The 25509-nt window shown below is 51.0% G+C and overlaps 1 protein-coding gene and 1 long non-coding RNA gene across 7 annotated transcripts in view; one reads left to right on the top strand and one right to left on the bottom strand.

The window, feature by feature from the left end:
• TBC1D22A (TBC1 domain family member 22A) overlaps positions 1-21342 on the bottom strand; it is a 314445-nt gene extending 293103 nt beyond the window's left edge. For all 6 annotated transcript variants that reach the window (XM_082350602.1, XM_082350601.1, XM_082350604.1 and 3 more), the window contains exon 1: positions 21137-21342. In XM_082350602.1, coding sequence (XP_082206728.1) covers positions 21137-21198 — 62 coding nt within the window. In that variant the 5' untranslated portion in view covers positions 21199-21342. The remainder of the gene's footprint in view (positions 1-21136) is intronic.
• Positions 21343-21442: 100 nt separating this feature from the next.
• Positions 21443-22188, top strand: LOC309609328. The gene is made up of 2 exons (XR_014233377.1): positions 21443-21683; positions 22007-22188. It is a non-coding gene; the product is annotated as an uncharacterized lncRNA (long non-coding RNA).
• Positions 22189-25509: the final 3321 nt, after the last annotated feature.

Raw genomic sequence — 25509 nt, 5'->3', positions numbered from 1 at the left:
TACCTTTGTTCAGCTCACAGGAAACCTCCTGCCCAGGCCCACCTGTGAATGACCGCAGGCAGGAAGAAATGAACACATCCCCTCTGGGGGCTGATGGGAACCAGGAAGCGTTTGACTTTTACCCCCTCCCCTTTTCGTATAAAAGGAGCCTGAATTCTAACTCAGGCAAGCTGGCTCTTTCGGGCACGAGCCCACCATCCTCTTGGTCTGCTGGCTTTCTGAATAAAGTCGCTACTCCCTGTCCCAACAACTTTTCTCTCGATAACTGGCCTGTTGTGTGGCGAGCAGTACCAGCTTAGACTCGGTAACAACACAGCAGAGGGGGCTTTTTAGATGTGACTAAGGGCACACACCTTGGGAGCGCATCCTGCGTTATTCAGGTGGGTTCAATCTAATCACAAGTCCTTAAGTGGAAAACCTCCCCGGCTGTGGTCGGGGGGCGGATCGTGACCATGGAGGAAGGCTCAGAGCGAGGCTGCACGGCTGGCTTTGAAGATGCAGAAAGGGGGCCATAGTCAAGGCAGCCTTGAGAAGCTGGAGAGGTAAGGAGATGGTTTCTCCCCTAGAGGCTCCAGAAAGCCCTGCCAACACCTTGGTTTTAGCCCAGTGAGACCTGTGTGCAGACTTCTGACCTCCAGAACTGTAAGATAATAAATGTGTGTTGTTATTAGCCAGGAGGTTTGTGGTAATTTGTTTCGGCAGCAATGGAAAACAAATACAGGTAGCAAATCTGTTTTCCTGGTATGTGGGAGGCTTAAAGGTTTATGTTAAGTCATCACACTTTTATCCTTTACGGAGGGTTCTGCTTTGAGGACTATACTTGGAAAAGCCCACCCCTACTGCCCTAGTCCATTCAGGGTGCTATAATAAAAAATACCATGCACTGAGCAGCTTATAAACAAAGTCTCATGGTCATGCAGGCTGGGAAGTCCAAGATCAAGGCATCTGCACTTTTAGTGTCTGAGGAGAACTCCCTTCCTGGTGTGCAGACAGACATCCTCTCCCTATATCCTTACATGGCAGAATGGGTGAGAGAGCCCTCTGGGGTCTCTCTCATAAGGACACTAATCTCATTCATGACGGCTCCACCCTCATGACATAATCACCTCCCAAAGGCCCCACTTCCTAACGCCATCACATTGGGGGTTAGGATCTCAACATATGAATTGGGGGGGGGGCACACAAACATAACACCTAAGTCCATAACACCTAAGACTGCATAAATATGAGCTTGTTTCATATTTCTGTGGTTTCATTTTTTACCCGTGTTTTCAATCGCCTAAAATTTATTTTATTTTGCTATATACTACCTAGTAGGAAAGTTCTTTAAAAAGTAACCTATTATTCCAATTTATTAAACAACCTACCCTTTCCGCCACTGGTTTGAGGATATCATCTTTAATAATACATTAAATTATTATATATAGGTCATTTTTTCAGTTTCCTATGCCGTTTCTATTCAGTTTTCCATTCCTGTGCCTGCAGCACAATATTTAAATCAGGTAAAATGTTCTTTTTTACATCCTAAAACTTCTCAGCAAAATTTAACAAACATTTGACAATGCCACTTTGTGATGGGCGTTATGATGGGTGTTGGGCAGGCACAGATGAGCACACTATAGTCCAAACTCTTAAGGACCTTGCAGTCTACTTATAATAGCAAAAACCGAACGGGCATTGTAACGCTCCATGAGAATTCCTACAATAACATGCCACAAGGGTACCTAAACCCAGTCTTACGGAACAAATAAGGTTCCTTGAGGAAAAATCCCTTAAACTGAGACCTATGAAATGAATAGGAAGAGTGAGGTAGACAGAACATTCCAAGCAAAGAGAACAACACAGTAAGACCCTGAAGGCACGGGAGAGGGTGAAATGGTTGGGAAATGAAAGCCACAGCTGGTGGCCTGTCACCAGAGTGAGGAGAAGGCAAGTGCCAGGTCAGACCTCCCCTCGAGGTCCTGGGACACCAGAGTACAGAGGGGCCTGAAGACCCCAGTCCAGCCCTCACTCCACAGAGGAGGGGAGGGGCTCTGAAGAGGCCTGTCTTTGTTGTGATCCGAAAGCAAGGCAGTGACCCTCCACTTGCCCCGTGAGGACACCTCTGCGGTGGGCAAGGCCCATGGGGCAGTCACGTCGGGCCCGGAGGGGCCCTGGAGGAGGAGCTTCTCCCAAAGGCAAGAAACACACAGGAAGGGGGAGGGACAACACCATGCCCACCCCACTGTGTGCCAACCGCTCAGCTTCAGCCTTTCCCAACAGCCTCCGAATCTGCTCCAGATTCCTGTTTGCTCTTCAGCATGAGATACGGCAGACAATAAAACATAGAGCATAACAGCCGTGGTGAACAGATTTAGCTTCGTTCCAAACTCAGTGTGTTCGTTCCTCTTATCCTCATGACCCAGCAGGCAGATATGGCTATGAGAAACTGAGGGACAGAAAGCTTAAGTGGCCTGCCTGAGGTCACACCCAGCTAGCAGGTTGCAAGGCCAACTTAAAAGCACCTAGAACATAAATACCCACACAAACACCACAGTGTCACTTTGGTTCCATCCAAAACCCTATCATTTGGGGGCTTCCCTGGCGGTCCCTGGTTAGGGCTTGGTGCTTTCGCTGTGGGGGCCAGGGTCGATCCCTGGTCTGGGAACTAAGCCCCTGCAAGCCTCGCTGCACGGCCGGAAAAACAAAAACAAAAACCCTATCATTTTGTCATACAATAGATTTGAAACCCTCCCCAATTCTACTGTCCTATGAGGTAACTACCAAGCTGAATCTGACATTTAAAATTCTCACACAAGTGTTTATACCTTTACTGCAGACTTGTGCATCTCTAGGCAACCTATGATATTATTCTGCATGTTTGTAAAGATTAAGTTAATATTATTTTATAATATACACATCTTTATATATCTTTTTGCAGCTTTATTTTCTCTCAAGATGGTTTTTTTGTGTGTCAGTGTTAACACATGTAGCTCCAGTTTTGTTGTCCTGTGAGGTTTCATTTTGTGTGTGAAGGGGGGTGTTTCAGCACTAAACCAACTTTTCAAAAGAATTTTTACAGAGAAACACAGCACAGGCAGAAGCAGAGCTGTTCTGGTAAAGGGGAGAAAAGGAGGAGCCCACCCACTTCCCAATTCACTCTGAGGCCAGAATTACCCTGATACCAAAAGCAGACAAGAACATCACAAAAGAAAACTATAGGGAATTCCCTGGTGGTCCAGTAGTTAAGACTCAGTGCTTTCACTGCCGTGGTCCCGGGTTTAATCCCTGGTCAGGGAACTAGGATCCTGCAAGCTGCGCGGCCAAAAAAAAAAAAAACTACAGACCGGTATCTCCTATAAGTATACACACAAAACTCCTCAACAAAATACTAGCAAACCAAATCCAACAACATTAAAAAAGGATTATACATCACGACCAAGTAGGATTTATCCAAGGAACGCAAGGCTGGCTTAAAACCTGAAAATGCCAATAGGAAAAAGGACAAAACCACACAATGATTTCAATAGTCACAGAAAAAGCACCTGATAAAACTCAACACCCCTTCATGATAAAGATGCTCAACAAACTAGTAATAGAAGGAAACGTCCTCATCCTGATAAAAGACATCTACAAAAAACCCATATCTAACATCATACCTAAGGTGAATGACAGAATGTTTTCCCCCTAAGATCAGGAACAAGACAAGGATGTCCATTCTCACCACTTTTGTTCAATATTGTACTGGAGGTCTTAGGGCAATTAGGCAAGAATGAGAATAAAAGCCATCCAGATTAGAAACGAAGAAGTAAAATTAACTAGATGATATAATCTTATATACAGAAAATACTAAAGAATTCACTAAAAAAGTAGTGAAACTAAAAAATTCAGCAAGGCCTCAACATACAAGACGAACATACAAATATTAATTGTATTTCTATCCATTTGCAATGAACAATCCAAAAATGAAATTTAAAAAACAACTCCACTTTTAATAACATCAAAAAGAATGATATGTTTAGGAATAGATTAACAAAAGATGTATAAAACTTATACTCTGAAAACTAAAAACTACTATTGAAAGAATTGAAAGAAAACCTAAATCAATGGAAAAATACCCATGTTTGTATTAGAAGACGTAATATTGTTAAGACTACAGCACTCTCTAAATTCACTACAGACTCAATGCAATCCCTATCAAAATACCAGGCAGCTTCTGCGTAGAAATCAATAAGATGACCCTGAAATTCACATGGAAGCTCAAGAGACCCAGAATGACCAGGTTAAAACACTCTTGAAAAAGAACAAAGTTGGAGGACTCACTCCTCCAGATTTCAAAACTTACTAAAAGATTCGGTAATCAAGTCAGTATGGTACTGGCATAAGGATAAACATAGAGATCAACGGAATAGAACTGAGAGTCCAGACTCCTCACATTTACAGTCAATTGATTTTTTTTTTTAATGGTGCCAAGACCCTTCACTGGAGAAAGAACTGTCTTTCAACAAATGGTGCTGGGACAACTAGATAACCACATGCAAAGAAAAAAGCTGCACCCTAGATGGATAGGTAAACAAAATGTGGTATACCCATAAAATGGAATATTACTCAGCTATAAAATGAAATGCTGATACACGCTACAACATGAAGAACCTTGAAAACATTATGCTGAGTACAGGAAGCCAGTCACCAAAAAATCCCCACATTATTATACGACTCCATTTATATGAAATGTCTGTAATGGACAAATCATACTATAGAGACAAAGAAGATTAGCGGTTTCCTGGGCTGGGGGGTGGGAAGCCGGGGTGACCGCTAATGAGTACAGGGTTTCTTTTTGAGATGGTAAACACGTTCTAAAATTGACTGTGGTGAGAGTTATACAACTTTTTCAATACAATATAATATCACTGAGTTTTACACTTTAAATGAGTGAATGGTGGCGTATGTGAATTAAAATAGGTGAATTATGATATGTGAATCTCAGTAAAGATGAAATGTTTTTAAAAGGCAATACAGCTTCCACTTGGTTCTCCTGGCCACCATGCTGTGAGGAAGCCCACACCAGCCACATGGAGGGCGCGTACGTGTAGGCACCACAACTAACAGCGCTGGCGGGGGTCCCAGGTGACAGCCTGCACCCAACTGCTAGACACGTGAGGGACTCAGGCCACAGCCTTCAAGACTTCCCAGTGACACCCAGGAGCTTTCTTTTCTTTTTTCTTTTCTTTTGGCCAAAAAAAAAAAGTATCAGCCTGCCTAGGTCAAGCACCACCCATCTGTCGTGGTTCCTTTCCTGAAATTTCCATGGATGCCTCCCTGACCTTGGTAGAAAGTTTCCAGTTGTAAGAATCCAAAGGCCTGGGTTCAAGTCCCAACGCTTAAAGCTGATAAGAGCGTTAACCAAGTAATTGTTCCGAGCTTTACCTTCCTCATCCCGGAAATGGAAATAAGAATGTGTATGAAATGAGATAACCATATAACAGCAGTGTGAATACTGCAGTGACCTACAGACAGCATTTACCAATACTATCAATCTATCTTTCCTTGAACACTTGCATTCTGCCATTATGCGCAAATGTATTCAACATGGCTCAAAGCCGGCAGGCAGTCTGGTCTACAGCCCACTATTTGCATGTCATTTTCACAAAAGTCTGCAACATTATCACATACTGCAGGCCTTTCCCTCCCAGGACAGCAGGAAACTCATTAATTCTTCATGGGCAAACCACTTGTGTTTACTGAGCAGAAAATGTTCCAACAAAGTTCAAGCTCAGACTAAAAGGAACCTCATTTTATCTTATTAAAATTACATTTTTATTCGGTTTTGCATAGGGAAAGAGAAAAACAGGCTTCAACTAAAGCCCTTTTTAAAGAATAAATGGCAATTAATACACATACCTCCTTTCAAATAATGAAATCTTTCCTTAAAAAATATATTAACCAATAAACTTTTTTATAAATTGTACTGCTTTAAAACACTACAGTAATTCACTGAACCCTAATGATTCCTTCCAAAAAGCAGATCCACGTGACATAGTTCCACTGCCAGGTACACACCCTGGAAAAACAGTTACACAAGTACACAGGGAGACAGGTTCAGCGATGTTCATAATACCACAAAGAGAAAAAATGTTAAGAAAAATCTAGATGTCCATTATCAACTGAATAATGAATAAACAAACTAGATCGTACGCATATAATGGCATACCAACCACAGCAAACATGAAGGAACTTCAGCCACCAGATTCAAGATGGCGAAAGTTCATTAACATAATAGTGAAATGCTGAGTACACACAGTATGACACCACTTACAGGAAGTTTTTTAAATGCAAAAATGAGACAATATATCATTTTTGGGTACATACATGAGTGGTCAAAAATCCTACTGCGTGCAGGGTAACCACAAAATTCAGAACCGTGATGGTCAGGGGAAGTGAGACTAAACAGCTGGGCCCAGGAAAGGAACACGACAGCATCAACTGTGGATGTGGTCTACGTGCCCTGTATTCACCTTGTGCCTTCCTGAAAGTCTGAAATGTGTTCTAGGGTTTTAAACAGATGGCTCTGGCTCTGAGAGGGGAGGTGTTTGCAGGCACAGCCGTTCAGAGGGTCAGGGAATGCAGTGCCTGGAGCGCTCCTCCAAGACACATTTCTCTAAGCCTCCCCCGAGCCCATGCTTCCTACACTGTGCACAGAAATCTTTCAAAAAGAAGGCTCACCGTCATTAGCCACCACAGAAACGCAAATCAAAATCACAATTAGAGGGACTTCCCTGGCAGTCCAGCGGTCAAGACTCTGCACTTCCACTGCAGGGGGCAGGGGTTTGATCCCTGGTCAAGAACTAAGATCCTACATGCCGCAAGCTGCGACCAAAAAATTAAAAAAAAAAAAAAAAAAAAATCACAATTAGGTACCACTTCACAGCCAGGAGGGGGGCAAAAATTTAAAGATAATATGTGTTGGCGAGGACGCAGAGAAACTGAAACCCTCACACGCTGAGGATGGGAGTGAGAATGGGTGCAGCCGCTCTGGAAAACCGCCTGGCAGGTCTTCAAAAGGTCCCACATTGACCACATGACCCTGCGATTCCACTCCTAGGTACACACCCAAGAGAAATGGAAACATGTCTACCCAAAAAACTTGTACTGTATTATTCATAACAGCCAAAATGTGGAAACAGTCCAAATGTCCATCAACTGATGAATGGATAAATCAAATGTGCCTATCCATACAATGGAATATTCATTATTAGGTCATAAAAAGAGATGCTCCAACATGGATGACCCTTGAAAACGTCACAGTCAGTCAGAGAAGCTAGTCACAAAGGACCACACATATAATTCAATTCACATGAACCATCCAGAATAGGCAAATCTATAGAAACGAAAGGTATGTTAGCAGTTGCCAGGGGCTGGAAAGAGGGAATGGGGAATCATTGCGTATGAGTTCTGGGCCTCTCTCTGTGGTGACGGTGGTACAACTGGGTGAATATACTAAAAACACTGAATTGTACACTTTAAGTGGGTGAAATGTATGTTACGTAAATGATATCTCTACAAAGGTGTTAAAAGGAAGGAAGGAAGGAAGGAAGGAAGGAGGGAGGGAGGGAGGGAGGGCGAGCTAGGGACAAGCGAGGATGGGGAAGGACCAGACCAGTCCCTCCCAGCCCAGGTGCCGGGGAGCAGGTGCGCATGGGGGGAAGGCTCAGGGTGCAAAAGCACGCCTTCAGCACCCATCGCCCAGATGACCAACATCACTCGATAAACGTTTAAACAGGTCCAAGTCCACCCCTCCCGCCCCAAATAACAGTCTGCACTGCTACCGTCACAGAACATTTCAGTATACTTCATGTGGAGAGGACGGACATTTTTATCATCCTCCAAATTAAGAAAATGAAACTTAAGAAAGACTAATTTGTTACCAGTAGGCAACGGCAGGGACCAAGAGCGGTGTCCTCTGGGCCCAATTTGTACATATCCTGATGACCACATGCCTGAGCAGCCGGGAAGGACTCAGATGGAAGAAGAATGACTGAGAACTAACAAGGCGTCACAGCTTCCAACACTGCGATGTAACAGAGGCTCCCAGCTCGGTGAGAGGGTTGGGTCCAGACAAAGGACAGCACAGGACGGGTCAGGAAGGAGCCCCGAAGCGGCCCCCAACTAGAAGTGCCTCCCACGAGAGCCCCGAGTTCCCATAAAGGTCACTTCTTCTGCAGAAGGCACAGAAAACGCCCCCACTGGTAAGGGAAAGAAAGATGACAAAGAACGGGCAAAGCTAAGGTTTAAAGAGAGAACCGGGAAGAGCGCTCCTAGGAGGACGGGGTCCCAACATGAAGACAGGCTGGAGACACTGGGCAGATACAGGAACGCCCGAAAGAAAGAGATGGGCCCCGGGGACCAACGCCATCTCTTCCGGGTTCTATCCAGGCTGCCTTTACAACACCAGTCAGGAAAGCTTTTTTTTTCGGTCGTGCCACACGGCATGCAGGATCTTAGTTCCCCGAGGGATCAAACCCATGCCTCCTGCAGTGGACGCGTGGAGTCTTAACCACTGGACCGCCAGGGAAGTCCCCAGGAATGTTTTTTGTTGTTGTTGTTTTTAATTTATATTTGGCTGTGTTGTGTCTTCGTTGCTGTGTGCGGGCTTTCTCTAGTTGCGGCGAGCGGGGGCTACTCTTCCTTGCGGTGCGCAGGCTTCTCATTGCGTGGCTTCTCTTGTTTCAGAGCACGGGTTCTAGGCGCGCGGGCTTCAACAGTTGTGGCACACAGGCTCAGTAGGTGTGGCTCACGGGCTCTAGAGCACAGGCTCAGTAGTTGTGGCGCACGGGCTTAGCTGCTCCGCGGCATGTGGGATCTTCCCGGACCAGGGCTCGAACCCGTGTCCCCTGCATTGGCAGGCGGATTCTTAACCACTGCGCCACCAGCGAACCCCCCAGGAAAGCTCTTTAAAAACTCAGAGTCAAAGACTGTCTGTCTGAGGGCCTACTTGTGGACAGCCAAGCTCTGGGGCGTGGCCTTCACCGAGAGCACCACGAATCAGTGACATCTTAGCCAGTCACAGACGACCCCGAGGCTGCCCCACCAGAGTCACTCGACACACCCTGGCTGCGCACCTGCTCCAGGGCCGGCCCGACGCTGGCGCTGCGAGATGCCAGGGACGCTGCTCCCGCCGGGGTGGAGGGTCATTAGGATACAGGTAGGCACTGAAGTGGGAGGAGGAAGGAGGGAATGAGCCTAAGTTACAGAGCAGAAGCCAAGAAGGCAGGAGGAAGGAGAGCCCAATGTCACAAGGCCCCTGGGTGTGACAATAAGGTGATTCTCTCCTGTGTATCCCAGAGAACTTCTTTCTGGTCTGAACTTGGACCACCTACACCAAGGCCCTGGCTCTGAAACAAAGACTGATGGGACAACACCAGAAGAGCTTTTTTTTTTTTTTCAAGGTTAAAGAGCAGTGAGTGAAAATAACAATGAATGAAACGGCAAAGAGTGAGAGGAGATAAAAGTAAAAGAAATACATCCAAGCTGCGGTGTCCTAAGCATCATAAAATAAATGAAAAATTATACGGCCACCTTTACGATTAACTGCCTCCCTGTATTTCAGACACATGAAGTAAACAGGCAAATCATGTAGTAACTCAGTTTACAGCCCGTCAACCTCTTCAAGCACAGTCATCACTCAATGTCTCCAGTAGTTTTCTGAAAGATGAACTAAATTAGCAACTGATTTACCGTTAGGCGTGTTCTAACCACAGTGATGCTCCCCAGGTTTATAAAGTATGTTCAGAAGGGGTAAGTTGTCCAAGGAAATTAACTTTAGAGGACTCTGGAGGAAAATGTATGAAACGCCATTATTACGACGGTAAACAATGCCACCATTCCTCCCGCCCACAGCATCATCTGAAATGGTCCCGCCCACAGAGTCAAGTGCAGACACACGTGGCCCTACAGGACCCTGAGCAAAGGGGCTCCCGGGCTGTCCCACCGTCAACACCCACGCTACGCCACCTGGCAGTGACGCTCGCCCCGTCCCCCAAGCTCTCAGCCACCTACCGAGCTCTCCCCACCGGGCCACGAGCTCCCTGTAAGAGGGCCTGGAGTTTGTCTCCTGTCACACTCCTTGGGGGCCCAGGAGCCAGTGGAGACGGGCAATTACTGATCCAATCAGCAAGCTGCTTCACGGATGGCTCTTCAGACAGGTCTTAGAAGTGAGGATGTTGACAATAAACTTCCCCCTCACATGAAAAAAGCCATGTGTGGAATATAATACTGTAAATCAACTCTACTTCAATTAAAAGAAAAAAGCAACGTGTGAGCTCACAGACCCAGAGAACAGACTGGTGGCTGCCAGAGGTGGGGCAGGGTGCGAAATGGGTGAAGGGGTCCACAGGCACACACTTCCACTTACAAGCTAAATAAGTCCTGGGGATGTAACGCACAGCATGGTGACTGAAGTTAATAACACTGCCCTGCAGATGCGAAGGTTGCTTGTAATCTTACAAGTTCTCATCACGAGGAACAAGCGTGTGACTGTGTGGGGATGGACGTTAACTACACTTCCTGTGATCATTCTGCAATACGTACACAGAACGAATCCTTAGGTTGCACACCTGAAAGTAATATAATACGTCAATTACATCTCCATAACAGCACAATGTATGAATACGGGGGGGTGGGGGGAGGAGTCTTCTGAAATTAACATGGGAAAGTCCACCCCCGACAGCCCGGCAGTCGGCCGTCACCGGGTCCCATTTCCCCACCTCTCCCCTCCTTGCTGCTTCTCGCCCCAGCCCCTCGCCTGTCGACTTCGCCCCAGGCTCACCGCACTGAGCCCCTTCTCCTCTCCCAGTTCCTGCCAGCCTATCTGGATGCTTCTCAGACTCCTCCGTGCGTCCCGAAGCCCAGGGCTCCACCAGTTTTCGCTTCCCAGTTCATGGGAAACTGCGCTCTCTCCTGGCGTTACTGGGCACCTCCAGTAAACACTCAAACAGCGGCCTCCAGGCCGAGCTGCTGCTGGCTCTCGGCCACAAATCACCACCTCACGTTAACGGGCCCGTCGCAAAAATCAGCTTTGCCCCCACTGCCATGCCTCACGCCCACCTCCCCAGACAGGACGCGACCCTCTGCAGTCACGCAGGTACAACACGACAGGCGCGCGCCGCCTCGTGCAGCCCCTGGCAGCCTCCTGGCTCTCTCCCTGGGCCGTCTGTGACACCTGAAACCCACCCGCTGTCCCCAGCGTCCCTCTCCTCCTGACCCCATCACTCACTCCTTCCGTGACTTCATGTCCAAGAACAGCGATCCCAAAACCCAAGATACTTGTTGCTACATTCAGTGCTCCCTTCTTTTTTTTTTTACTTTTTATTGGCATATAGTTGCTTTACAATGTTGTATTAGCTTCTGCTGTACAGCAAAGTGAATCCGTTATAGGTATACATATATATATCTCCACTCTTTTTTGGATTTCCTTCCCATTTAGGTCACCACAAAGCACTGAGTAGAGTTCCCTGTGCTGTACAGTAGGTTCTCATCAGTTCAGTGCTCCCTTCTTTACTACACAAATACTTGAATGATTAAGCATTTTAAACCTGAAGGAGTTAAGTTCCAAAGACTAGAGCACATCCCCTCAAAAGTGGGCGTAACTAGGCAACACCCTCTGAGGAGCCCCCAGCGTCCCACGCCTGCCCGGCCCTGTCAGAGCCACTTACAGTCATGGTGGTTGATGAGCCCACGTGTGGCTGGAACATAAAATGCTGTAATGGCCCCATGACTGGCTTTGGCACAGGAAACTAACCCAAGCTAGGCAGTAATTCTAAAGGAATCGAAACGGGGTGCAGGAGGCGGCAGCCCCGGTCTGTCTGAGACTAGCCCGTAGCACTAGCCACCCCAGGACGGTAACCGGCCCCGTGAGACAATCCCCACGCCCTAGACGGCGGGAGGGAGACAGTGCGGTGAAGACTGGGGGGCCGGGAGGTCTCCCGCGCTCTCTTCCTCCTGCATTCTGTAATGGCAAGGCCAGACCCCTTCTGCTTCCCACCCAACCGGCTGGCCTCGCCACCTGCAAACACGCGCACGTGACAACAAGAGAAGCAGGTGCTGAGCGCCCCCTAGGGGCTGCCTCCCGCCTCCGAGGTCCCGTGACGCCGAGGGACCCCCTCCCCTCTCCAAGACCCCGTCCTCCGCCCCGCCTCTCCACGCGCACCGCGCCCACGCCCTCTGACAAGCCCGGACCCCGCTGAGGGCTTTCGGCCGAGGATTAGGAAGGAGCCCACCAGGAAGACAGGCATCGAACATCGCTTGTCTCGCTGCGTGTGAGCCTGAGCGCCAGCAAGGGCATTCTGTCTTTGAGGCTCGTAGAAGCGCTCACGGAAAGAAGGCGCACGGCAAACCCTGCCGCGAGCTGTGTGGGGGGCAGGGCGAGAGCGGCCCGGGGCACGGCTGAGAACTGCGTCACCGTCTGGCCCCGGCGGCACGGGCCAAGCTCGGGTGTGCGGCCCGGGTGAGAAGGAAGACGGCGGGCCATGCCCGGGCCGGAACACCCTGGCAGTGCCAGTGAACTCCAGACCCCGGGAGGATGGACCACGGGGAACAGAGCGCTAATGCGGTCAGGAGCCCAGAAACGCACAGGGCGGCGGAGAGAAAGGGCTCTGCCCTCCGCCAACATGCTTGAGTTCAAAGCCAGCTCGCTCACCGCTCACCGAGGGGCCTCGGGCGGAGAGCAGCAGCCGGGCGAGGGCTGCCGCGGGGTCTGCACCCGCAGGGCCCCCTGCCCAGCTGCGCTAGTAACACTAACAGCAGCTTCAGCCCTGAGCCCTCCTAACCCCAGTAAGAGAACCCGTAACCATTCTAAGCAACTAAACTCCCCGACAGCTACCTGCGCCTTCGCCACCTTCAGCACTCAGGCTGGGATTTCCACGTGAATCCCCCCAAAAGAGGAAACAGCATCAGAATGAGGGAACAAAAGGACCAGGGACACTCAAAACAGAAGTCCCCTGTAGCACGGAGCCCAGAAATGGGAAGAACCCAGGCTGCCCCGTCCCCTCTGGGCCTCCTGACCCTCTGCCTCTCTCTGTGAGGAGGGGAACGTCTGGGTGAACCTAGAAGCTGCCCCTCTCACCCCTGGAGAAGCCGGAAAGAGGAAGTCCGTGTGCAAGCAACCGGGTCCCACCCCCGGCCCCGGGCCAGGCCCACCACCAGCTCAGCTGCAGCCTGTGAAGTCTGTAAAGGACCCCTCAGCATTCCCGCTGCTGCTGGCCCGAACCTGTGTGTCAAGAGCCCGAAACAAGGGAGGTGCTCAATAAGCAGGCGCAGGTACGCGGTGTCACTGCAAGGCCAGCACCACCTCCATCCGCCTCCACCTCCCGCCTGGGGCGCAGAGCCAACACCTGCCCGTGGATGTGGTTCACAGCCACTCTCCCCGGAATCCTCCGGAGGGAGAACCAGGCGGTCGGTCGTGTCTGCCCTCCCCGGGCCGAGCACGGAGGCATCCCCCACGTGCAGCCCAGCCGCCCCAAGGCCGGGACCCCCGCTGCACCCAGAGGGCCCGCAGGGGCCAGTCCTCACGCTGCATGCGTTCCACTGAGGAGCGGATAAGCCCAGGAGTGGGAGATGGTGGAGCTTCCGGAGAAGGTCTGGCGGGGGCGGGTGTCACGCCCTGGCCCCGGGTCACCGAGCCGCTGCCCTTGTCCTAGCTGTACTCGGGCCAGGCGGGGCCACTCCAGTGGGAACAGAAAAATGGAGGCGAGGGCTCCCGGCGCCTGTTCTGTTCATTCCCACCCCCAACCTCTGCTCCTGCCTTCACAGGACTCAGGGGGGTGAAACACCTCCTCCAGCTCTCATTTTACTAAATTTTAAAAAAACAGAACAAATCCAAAATCATCAAGGATTTTTTTTTAAGTCATTTTTGTCCTCATCTAAAATTAACCCAAAAGAGTCCAGATTTGCAACATTAGATAAACATTTAAGAGGGAAAAAAAATGATTTCATTTTAAATTTATTTTTTCAAAATGTTTCCAGACAAAATAAAAGGTGTTTCATAACATGAAACATGACCACTGGAAAGCAAACAAGTAAAACAAACTATGTATTTAGCCAAACCCCACCCTCAGGTGCTTCCACGGTGCTCAGCACAGCAAGACCATCTCCACGCACGGGTGGCAACCAGACCGACCCTCCCCCCCCCGCCCCCGACAAAACACAAAGTCACTGCCAGAGCACGGACTCCTGGGCTCCTCATGACAGGGAAAACTAGGAATAAAGAGACACTCCAAACAGCCACTCCAGAAGCACCAGCAAGAAAACAAGCCAGGTCTATAAACACACAAGACAGGAGAGCAGGTGGGGCAGCAGCTCAGAACTTCTGAGGAAAGAGGCGGGGCCTCCACTTGGCCCCTGGACCCGAGAGGACACGGAACAGAGAAGACCCCTCCGACTAAACACACTTTGCAGAGCTCACCAGTGAGGGCCCAGCCCACCCGTGAAGACTGGCCGAGGTACCGGCCCACGTTCAAGTGCAGGATCCCTTCCCCACCCAACGGCCCTCGGCCACGCTTCCCTGCCCCTCCACCTCCCCCGCAGGGCTCTGCTTTCCTGCAGCCGCTGTAACAAACTTACTGCCTTCAAACATTCCCACCCATCATCTTAACACTCTGGAGGTCAGAGGCCCGGCATGGGTCTCCCAGGCTAAAGTCCAGGGGTCGGCCCGCTGCATCCATTCTGGAGGCGGTCCTGGGGAGAATCCATTTCCTGCTCATCCGGGTCGCTGGCAGAATTCAGTTTCTAGCGGGTGCGGAACCAAGGTCCCCGTCTTCCTGCTGACGAAAAGCACAGGCTGCTCCCCGCTCCTAGAGGCCACCAGGTGCTCTGGCTCGGGGCCCCTTCCTCCATCTTCAAAGCCAGCAAGCGCAGATCAGACGGAGCCACCTGTGTCCAATCTCTGATACTTTTAAGAGCTGATGTGACTGTGTTGGGCCCACCGGATAATCCAGGGCAATCTCTCCATCTCAGGGGCAGCTGACAGGCAACCTTAATTCCATCTGCAACGTAATTCCCCTTTGCTGTGGAACTGACACGTCACAAGCTATGAGGATGAGGACGTGGACATCTTGGGGGGGACCCCACCCCTCAGGCCAGAACCCTGGGGGTCACCTCAACCTCCAACACCCCGCCCATGAGTGACCCCTTCGAGGCCCACCGCAGCCCGGGCCCTGAACCTGTCCACTCCCCCCGCCCACAGCCACTGCCCTGGTCCCCACTTCCCGTGCCCACTTCCTCTCACCCTCTCTTCGAGGCGGAGGAACAGGATGAAGTGCTTCCTCATGGCTCTCGGGACCAAGACCCAGATCTTCTCCAGGGCCTGGAAGCCCTGCGTGCTCTGGGCCCCGCGCACCCCTCCTCACTTCCTCCTCGGGGTCTCCCTGCGGAGAGCTCCGACCCCAACCCCGACCCACACCTCTGCGTGGCAGGATAGTCCCTGCTCCAGCCCCGGGTCCCAGCCTAGGCGAGACCTCCTCCAGGAGCGGGGGGAACGTGGCATTCTACGGACGCGGGGCTCCGCTGTTCTGCCCCCATCACCAGGCTGCGGCCGTGGGAGCCTGCAGACTGCTTGTGTATCAGGTGTTCACCGTCTCCTTCGGCCTGAGGACCCCGAGGCCCACGCCCCTGCTCGGCATTCTGCGTGGTGCCTGGCGCACTGAAGGTGCTCCAGTATTTTCTGAATGAACCGTGCCCCGCCACGCTCCTCTCCTGCAGCTGACGACTGCCGGTGGCCTGCGGAGACGACGCTGAGCTGAGCCTCCCCCTTGCTCAGGGCCGCCTCGAGGCCGTGACAGCTGTGCGCTGAAAGCCGCCGGGGCCAGCGCAGCGCGAATGGTCTTCTGCCCCACGTCCACCCGAGCACCCACGGCCCTGCCATACTCAGTCCCGGCCTTCCTTGCTGCCACCGCACTTACAAATGTCACCCTTCACCTGCCCCAGCGGCCCGCCTACGCTGCTGTCAGCAGGGCACACTGCCAGGCAGAGCCGCGCTAAAACAGCACGCGTCGGATCCACGCTGAAAGGCTGCCTGCGTTCTCCCCCCCAGTGTGCTGTGATTTCGTCTTGGCATTTAAAGTTAAGTGTAGCAAGGATGCTAAGTGCAACTGCAGAAAGCCACAGCCCCGTGGGAGCCAAGCAAGTCAACGGCCACGAAAGAACAGGCCCAGAGAGTCAGGGGCTGAACCTTTTCTGATTCCTATCATCAACTTCCTGATTCTTATCAAACCACCACCGCCTCTCACCTGGATGTTCGCAAAGCCTCCTAACTGGTCTCCTTGCTTCCGCCCTGGCCCTCTCGGCCCCCCAGTCTACCTACAACAGGGCAGCCAAAGGAATCCTGCTAAACCAAAGGCAGGGCATGCCGCTGCCACAATCCTCCAAAGGCTCCCCCTTCACTCGGAAGAAAAGACTGGGAGGCCCTGTCTTTCCTGGGACCATGAGGCCCACCACTCCCACCTTTCAGGCCTCGTGCCCCACACGTCTCTCCCCGCCTCAGCAGTGGTCACACCGGCCCCCCGGGCTTCTCCTCAGACACACCAGCATTGCCCCCGAACCAGGGCCTTTGCAAGAGCTCATCCCTCTGCCTGGACGACTCTTTCCCGGCCACCCAGGAGGCCTTTTCCCTCACCGGCTGCAAATCTTGCTCAAATGTCACCTGCTCTGTTAGAGCTTACCTGGTCACCTTATCACCATGACACTCTCCCCACGGCACCTGCCCCCGAAAGATCTATCCCGCTTCCCTGCTCTGTTTTGATAGCAGTCATCACCTTCTGACAGTTAACTCTCTACTTAGTTATTCTCGAGGGATTCCCTGGTGGTCCAGTGATTAGGACTCAGCGCTTTCACTGCCAAGGGCCCTGGTCTGATCCCTGGTCGGGGACTAAGATCCCACAACCCGTGAGGCGCAACCAAAAAAAAAAAAAAAAAAACTTAAGTTATTCTCTGCCTCTCCCACTCTGCTGTTAGCTCTGTGAGAGCACAGATTTTGGTCTGTTTTGTTCACTGATGCATCTCTAGCACCTGGAACCATTACTGGCACATAATCTGGGTTAAATAAATATTTGCTGAATAAATAAATTATCAGACTCTCAAAACTGGTCCAAGAGGCCTCTCTCCTTCTCGTCTAAGAGAACAGGGTTAGGCCAAGCAAATATCCTCCTGTAGGTCACAACCACTTAGGTCTAATGCAACTCCCTAGGTTATACATGCAGAAACTGATGGCCCTGGGGGCAATATGAGGAAGGTGAAGGTCACAGAGAGATTAACAGAAAAGGATGGCTAAAACCTGGACCACCCAATTCCCAGTCAGACATCTTTCCACCATATCACACATCCTGCCTCATCCAGAGAAGAAGTTTCTAAGGAAGCATCAGCCAAATACATAATCTAAGGACCAGGGTGTGCACAGAATAGGGGGATCTACCAGCAAGACCACCTCGTGCAGTGTAAGCCCTTGGCCAAATCACTCAGTCTCTCCAGGTTAATCTGGAAAACAGTTCGGATCAACCACCACTTATTGATTTGGCAGTAGCAATGCTAAGATGAGTAAGGCACGCTCCCCAAACATGCAGAGCTCACCGTCTGGTGAAGAAAACAAGCACTTTCCAACACTGAGTGTGACGCACAAAGGGGTACTTTAGTCCAGACTGCATGAAAACAGGCCAGCCCTGACCAGGAGGTACACTGGAGGCGAGTTAAACATCTCTAAAAAGTAAGCCCAGCAGGGACTTCCCTGGAGGTCCAGTGGTTAAGACTCCGCACTCACAATGCAGGGGCACGGGTTCCATCCCTGGTCGGGGAACTAAGATCCCACATGCCACACAGCGAGGCCAAAAAATTAATAAATAAATAAGAAAAATAAAAAGCCAGGCAAAGGAGAGGGAAGGGAGGAAAAGAACATTCTGGTCAGCTATGAAAGCATGAAACTGACAGAGGCATCACACAGCAGGTACAGCAAGGATCCTACAAGTCCATCAGCACCAGTGAAGGCAAAGCTCAAAGCAAGGAGGGGCAGGAGACGGGGCTAAAGAATTGAGCAGCCTCAGGTTATAAAGGGCCTTAGACATCATGCAAAAACACTTAAGCTTCTCAGCATGGCATTTCGTGGAAAACAACCAAGGGGCTTTAAACCAGCCTACCTCACTGAGTGTCAGAGTGTGCTTGGAGGACAGAGTGTGTTTTGTAAATTCTAAAACACCAGAGACACGAACACTTGCAGAGCGCCAGGAATAGCACCTGGCAAATAGTAAGTGCTCGATGAATAGCAGCCACTACTGTCATAGGAATTATTACTAAGGAATTACTAATTATAAAGGCTTGTGCTATACAAAAGAGCCTTTACCAGTTCCATATTTTGTGGTGGGTGTATTCTTCCTCCTTTGAGTTTCTCGGGGTTGAGGCCCACACTCAAAAAAAGTTAATCACAGGAACCACTCTAAAGAGCTGGCACGACCGCTGGAAGTCAGCTAGGATCTGACAGCACCGAGCTTGGGTAGGTAAAGACCAGGTATGCGGCCAGTGGTCACCACAGGGAGGTCATCTACTGACAGGGAAACGGGCACACCTTTGCAACTCCTCCTGTCGCCTGAAACAGCAGCACTGCCAGAGACGAGGCCACAGGAGGCGAGGGGCACGCAGCGGCTGTGCAGGCCTTTCCGGGCGAGCCGACCTCTCCTCCTCGCCCTGCCCTCTGCAGTGACAGCCTCCAGGAGGCCTCCAAGACTCCACTCCAAGTCTGGGACTATCACATGGGAACTGCTCTCAAAAATGCCTAAGGCACGGCACAGCACCGGAGTCCAAGGAAAAAGCAGGGCTGTCTTTGGGAATGCAGGATTTCACAGAAGAAAGTTGAGGACAGTATTATTTTCCTGTGGTTGTCACAACAAAGTACCACAAACTTAGCGGCTTAAGACAACAGAAATTTATCCTGTCACAGTGCTGGAGGCTACAAGTCCAAAGTCAAGGTGTCGGCAGGGCCATGCTCTCTCTGAAGGCTCTAGGAGAGGATCCTTCCCTGCCTCTCCTAGCTCCTACTGGCTGCCACGAATCCTCAGCCTGCCTTGGTTTGTAAAGGCATCACTCCAGTCTGTCTCCATCTTCACATGCCATCTTCCCTGTGTCTGTCTCTCTGTGTGCAAATTTCCTTCTTCTTATAAGGACGCCAGTCACTGGACTAGGGCTCACTCTAATCCAGTGTGACCTCATTTCTCATTTTAACTTGATTCCATCTGCAAATACCCTATTTCCACATATGGTCACATTCACAGGGTCCGAGGACCTGAATTGGGGCGGGGCCGGGGGCACTATTGAACCCAATACAAGGACAAATACCCAAGAGACACAGTCATCAATCCAAAGGTTTATTCACCATTATAACTACACACAAGAGCTTGATTATTCTCACACCTCAGCTGGTTGTTAAGAATCAGAATCTATTTAGACGGAGGAGGAACCAAAATCTCAAGACCTAAAAACAACACACAAAAGTTCTACTGCCACGTGGCTCCTTTCCTTGGAGTCTGTGTTCTAGAGCATGTGTTCCTGTCACTGCTAGGACCTCCTATTCTCTGCTATTCCAGGATTTTCACATCATCCTGGACCCTGACATTGGTTTTGATGAAACCTCTTATTGTTCTTCAATCAAGCACAGTCCTAAGGACTTCCCTGGTGGCACAGTGGCTAAGAATCCACCTGCCAATGCTGGGGACACGGGTTCGAGTCCTGGTCCAGGAAGATCGCACATGCCGAGGAGCAACTAAACCCGTGGGCCACAACTACTGAGCCTGTGCTCTAGAGCCCGTGAGCCACAAATACTAAGCTCGTCCACCACAACTGCTGAGCCTGCATTCTAGAGCCCACGAGCCACAACTACTGAGCCCGCGTGCCACAACTCCTAAAGCCCGCACGCCTAGAGCCCGTGCTCCACAACAAGAGAAGCCACCGCAATGAGAAGCGACACACCACAACGAAGAGGAGCCCCCTCTCACTGCTACTAGAGAAAGGCTGTGTGCAGCAACGAAGACTCAACACAGCCGAAAATAAAATATAAATAAATAAATAAATAAATTTAAAGGAAAAAAAAAACCCACAGTCCTCTGGAGTAAAATAGGGTGCCTGGCCAACTTCAGTGACCCCCTCCAAAGTCGCTTTTCTGAGCAGTCAGGAACTCATACTGCTAACTCCCAGACCATTCTGAAAATTAAACCTTTCTGACACGACACAGTGCATTCCAAAGTTTACAATTCTATCACTCAAACAATAGTGTTTACTATGCAACACTTACGAATAAACTGTGCTTATGAATGGTTCTACTTGGAGTTAAGACCACAATTCTTAATTTTCAGTATCTCAGACTTTAGTTTCCAAACTGAACAGTGTGTAGAAATCTTGTAGTTTGTTTATCTCTAATCTGTTTTCACCAGCAGCTGATTTTATCCTAGGCGTTTTGCCCGTCACGTCTGCCATGTTTCCTAGGGCCCTGGCTGGGCTGGGTGACACATCAATCAGAGGAGGACTTTGGAGTTGTACAGCTTCCAGGGTGCACCCAGGTCGCTGCAGGCACTTAACTAAAAAAAAAAAAAATTTTGCTTCCTGCTGCTGACTCAAGACAGGAGTTGGCTTTGAGGCCAGAAAGTGGGAACATGGAAATCCACAGGGAGCCTCAAGTATTCTTCCTCGCCCAGGGCAAAAGCAGCAGCCCACAGGAGAGACGAGAACGCCAATCAAGCGGGTCAAAACCACCACGCCCCCTGCAGAAACCGAGCTCGCGGGCGGGCGCAGACTGCCCCGGCCACTCTCCTCACTCCACCAACTCCTCGCGGCTGGAGCCGAGTGGGTTCCTTGCAGCTTCCCCAGGGGGCCGAGGAGTTTCGCAGAAGAGAGCCTGCCGGTCTCGGGACAAGCCTGCCGGCAGCTCCTCCTCCTCCTTTCTGGCCTCGCTCCTACGTGCAGCCACTGTCACCTCCCAGACCCCACGATCCGACCCCCAGGACACCCCGAGAAGTCTCCTCAGAGCCCAGGTCACCCCTCCCCAGACCCCGACTCCACCGCAGCCCAGCGGGCCGACGCGCCCAGCTGACCTCTGACCTCTGACCCCGACCCGGGTCCCCGTCACACCCACCTGCCCGGGACCTTGCTGTTGCTGCGCTTCCAGAACTGCTTCCTGGCCCCGTCGCTGGCCATGGCCTCTCCTCATCCCTCAGACCCGCAGCCCCGACACCCCGAGGGCGGCCAACCCGCCCCGGCGGCCCTTTCCGGTACCCCGGGTGGCCCCTCACTGGTCCCGGGATTCCGGAGGGTAAAGCCGAGAGGCTCTTCCGCCTCCCTCCGGAAGTTGTGCCTCCGCGCGGCCGGAAGTCCCGCCTCCGACCCAGGCGCGCGTGACGGACGCGGCGGAGCCTGACGTCACTAAAAGGCGTCTAAGGGGCGGTGCCGCGGAGGAAGCGGATAGGTAATCCTTCTACCTGCAGGCTTCTTAGGCCTGGTGTTCGGCCCAGGGTTCTGCTGCGCGAAGCGGCAGGACAACGGTCCTAACCCGAGAGCGAGGCGACGCGGAGACCGAAAGCACCCCGCTGCGGGTGGTGGTCGAGGAGGTGTCTGTCGCCCGCACTTGCTAGGGATCGGTAAATACCAACTGGCTGACTTACCGCTGCAGTCAGTGCAGCGAGGTGAGAACCGTAAGGAAGTGGTCGGGGCTTGTGAGGGGCAGGGGTGGGGCCCGGGGAGGGGGCAGGTGGGTCGGGGAAGGAGGGGGTTGGGCCAGGCTTCGGCTGAAGCGTGAAGGTTCCCCCACCGGAGCCTTGGCCGCGGGCGGCTATCGGCGCTTGAAACGTGCAGGTGAAATACACCCAGGACTTCAGTACCAAAGAAGGAATGATGACGCTGATTTTTATGTTGGGTACACGTTGAAGTAAAATATTTTGTGTATTGGATTCAATAAATGTATTGCTAAAATTACTTTCACATTCCTTTCTCCTTTTTTTCAAAGTAGCTACCAGAAAATTAGAAATTACCTATGTGGCTGCATTATATTTCTGTCGGCGGTAGACCTAACCTGAGAGGTCAGGGACCGGCATTTCAGACGGGAACGCAGTGCGGCTTTGGGGAGCCGATTGACAGACGCGTGCCAGTTCTTGATGATATTTTCTGATTAAAGTTTTCCGTGCCTCCTCACTTATGATAAGTAACATTGAGGTAGTACTTGCTGTACGCAGGGTATTGTGCTAAGTACTTTACGTGTATTATCTCAGTCGTATGCCAACCAGCGCCTCAGTAAAGGCTACCCCCGGCCCTCAGAGCAGAGTGAGTGGCTCTCTCAGATCCCTTGCGACACTGAGTTTTCTATCCTGTCTCGTAATAGCAAAGGCTTCCCACAGCCCTTGTCCCCGCCCTGGAACATTTACCGCCTGTCTTTCTTCCCACGGAGCCCCGTAGGGTACTGCAAGATACTGCTGGGCGGGTGAGACCTGTGTCTTCCGCTTCTACAGCTAACACAGTAAGCGTTTGTTAAACGGATGACACATGGGAGGTCTCCAGGGATCCCCTTCTGTCACAGCCACAGAATCTCCCTGAGGCGATCGCAGTGGGTCCCTGGGGATCCCCCGCTGACAGAACCTCAGTAGACGCTCAGGGCTACAATGCTGCACAGCCTGAGGAACTGTCCCGGCCTCCTGTCCTTTCATGACCTCAGTGACTCTCCAGAGATGTCCTGCTAAAGCCTCAGTGGATCCTTAGGGACCCCTTCCCGGACATAGCCTCAGGAAGCCTCCTGGGATCCTTGCCTAGTGGGGCTCAGGAAGGCCCCAGGGATCTGTTCCCAATATACAGCCCCGGGGCCTCCCCAGAGGTCTTCCTCAGTGATCAGCTCCTGACAGCCTCAGGGATGCCCTACCGACAGGAGATTTTCCCCAGCTCAATTTAGCTTCTTGCAAGAATCAGTGAGTGGGTTGGCAGCAGAACTAAGACAGTAGAGTTTAGAAAGGGAAAATTGACAGCAGTCAGCGAGCGACTGATTGGATGTAATTATAACATCTTAGGTTTGATTGCTCCCCATAACTTACCTAATGCTTTCCTGTCTACTGTCTCTTAGAGGAGGGAGTTAGTTACAGGGAGACTAAGATTGACTCGAAGGATTCAAGACTGAGCAAAGGATTACTAGTACCACCGACAGAAACCTCAAAGCAAGCGGTGAGCCTGTTTGCAGCCAGGTTTATGGTTGGTTTAGGACATGTTGGGTTTGAGGTCAGATGTCAGGCCTCAGCCAAGCACTAGGTTAGAGGACATATTGGTCTCCAGGTGAGGAGACGGGGTTACACAGGGGAGGACAGGCCAGGGCGAAGTCCCAGGACCGGTGGGCAGGCATAGGTCAGCATCAAGAGCAACATAATCAAAAAACAAAGTCAAGTTAGAGAGAATCTCCAGAAATGGGTTCAGGCGGGGGCGTGTGGTAGAGATGGATGTGAGGGAGTATCTGGAAGAAGGCCAGGCGTGAAAGCCGGAGTCCTGCAGAGGTAGTCGAGGAACGGGACCCATGCAGGAGTCAAACAGGACGTGTGCATGAGCACAGAGAGTGAATGAGTGAGCCTTTATTTACCTGAGCGGCAAACATAAGAGGCTTCCTTTCACTGAGATTCAGGCTAATGTAAAAACCAAGGTGGGCTTCCCTGGTGGCGCAGTGGTGAAGAATCCGCCTGCCAATGCAGGGGACACGGGTTCGAGCCCTGGTCCTGGAAGATCCCACATGCTGCAGAGCAACTAAGCTCCTGCGCCACAACTACTGAGCCTGCGCTCTAGAGCCCGCGAGCCACAACTACTGAGCCTGCGTGCCACAACTACTGAAGCCCGTGCGCCTAGAGCCCATGCTCCACAACAAGAAAAGCCACCGCAATGAGAAGTCCGTGCACCACAATGAAGAGTAGCCCCCGCTCGCCGCAACTAGAGAAAGCCCATGTGCAGCAATGAAGACCCAACGCAGCCAAAAATAAATAAATAAAAGTAAATACATCTATTTAAAAAAAAAAAAAAAACCAAGGACATACCATTTCACACTTAACAAAAAATTTAAAAATCTGTCAGTGCCAAAATTGATGGCGATGTGGATTTATGAGCAGTGCATAAGTCAGAGTGCAGCGATTCACTGCTGGTGGGAGCATAAATTCATTCAATAACTTTGGACAGCTATCTAGCAATTTCTTGTAGTTAAAGGTGCACATACCCTACAAGCCAGGTGTGTACCCTAGAGCGACTTGCCTGTGTGCAAAGACAGGAACGTTCATTGCAATGTTGCTCCTGGGGAAAACTGATCAATTACACATAGTTTTCCAGAGAATGCTATACGATAGTAAAAATGAATAAGTTACTTACATGTCAACATGAATGGATTTCACAAGCAACGTTGAGTGAAAAAAAGTTGAATGTGAATGCATGTGGTATGATACCACTTAATTCCCTTTTTTTAGAGTAAAAGAATACTAAAAGCTAAATTCAGGAGTGTGGTTGCCTCTGGGTGTTGGTGGGGACTTTGATCGGTGAGGAATTTACAGAGAGTTCAGTTGTTTTATGCTTTACTTCTTAAGGCAGATGGACTGTGTCCAGGTGTTTGTTTTATTCTTTGTGACTTTTTGCATGTATAAATTGTTTCATAATACATGAAAATGTAATTACAGAACTCTCACTCTGTTATGCACTGAGCTACCTCAAACACTTTTTGGAAAAGGCAAGCGTAAATGCTGCAGCAATGAAGGAACAGCGCTGAGGCTTGGAGGAATCAGGCCCACTGATAGGTTTGTAGCTATTGTTTCAGGTTGAGTAGCTATGACAGGACAAAAAAGCAACCGGGAACGTCGTTGCCGAAGCCAGGAGACAAGAGAAAACTGGGTGCTGCCTAACCGGTGGGGATTGAGGATGGCAAGATCTGTGATGCAGGCTGGGTTTCCCAGGAAGCAGATTGTGAGACAGGTATTTCCATGCAGGTGGCTTACTGGGGAGAAGTTAAACTGGGAGGGGCCACAGTGGAACATGGGGCCAACCCCGAAGGATGGCCCCCAGAGATGTCTTGAGATGAGCAGGTGGAGCCTTTGCACGGCTGCATGGACGAGTCACTGAATGTGAGCTGCCCCCTGGGAAGGTGCGTAATCTTGGGAGAGGAGGTGCCTTCTGCCGAGGTCAGGTCCCAAGGAGGGACTTATCTCCAAGCCATCAGCAGCCGATGCTGCCAGCAACTGAGGGGAATGAGAGCCTCGGTCTTCTAGGAGGAGTCTGGGCGGTGTGACGCAAACGCATCTGCGGCAGCCCGCCCTCTGCCCCACGCAGATCTGCTGGCTTCACGCAAGTTCACCGTCTAGGAAGGCGTCTCCAGGATTCTGGTTGGTCCCTTTTCTGGATAAACTTCCAGGAGGAGGTTGACGACGTGACCCTGGAGCCACAGCAGTGACTGTCCCTCCACCATCACCTGCTGTCGACGCCCTCCCGCTGCCAGCCCTAACCCTGCCCCTA

The sequence above is a fragment of the Balaenoptera borealis genome (assembly GCF_965194805.1).
Source record: "Balaenoptera borealis genome assembly, chromosome: 13".
Taxonomy (NCBI): Eukaryota; Metazoa; Chordata; class Mammalia; order Artiodactyla; family Balaenopteridae; genus Balaenoptera; species Balaenoptera borealis.
The sequence above is the reverse complement of the archived record's forward strand: the minus strand, read 5'-3'. Positions and strand labels throughout refer to the sequence as shown.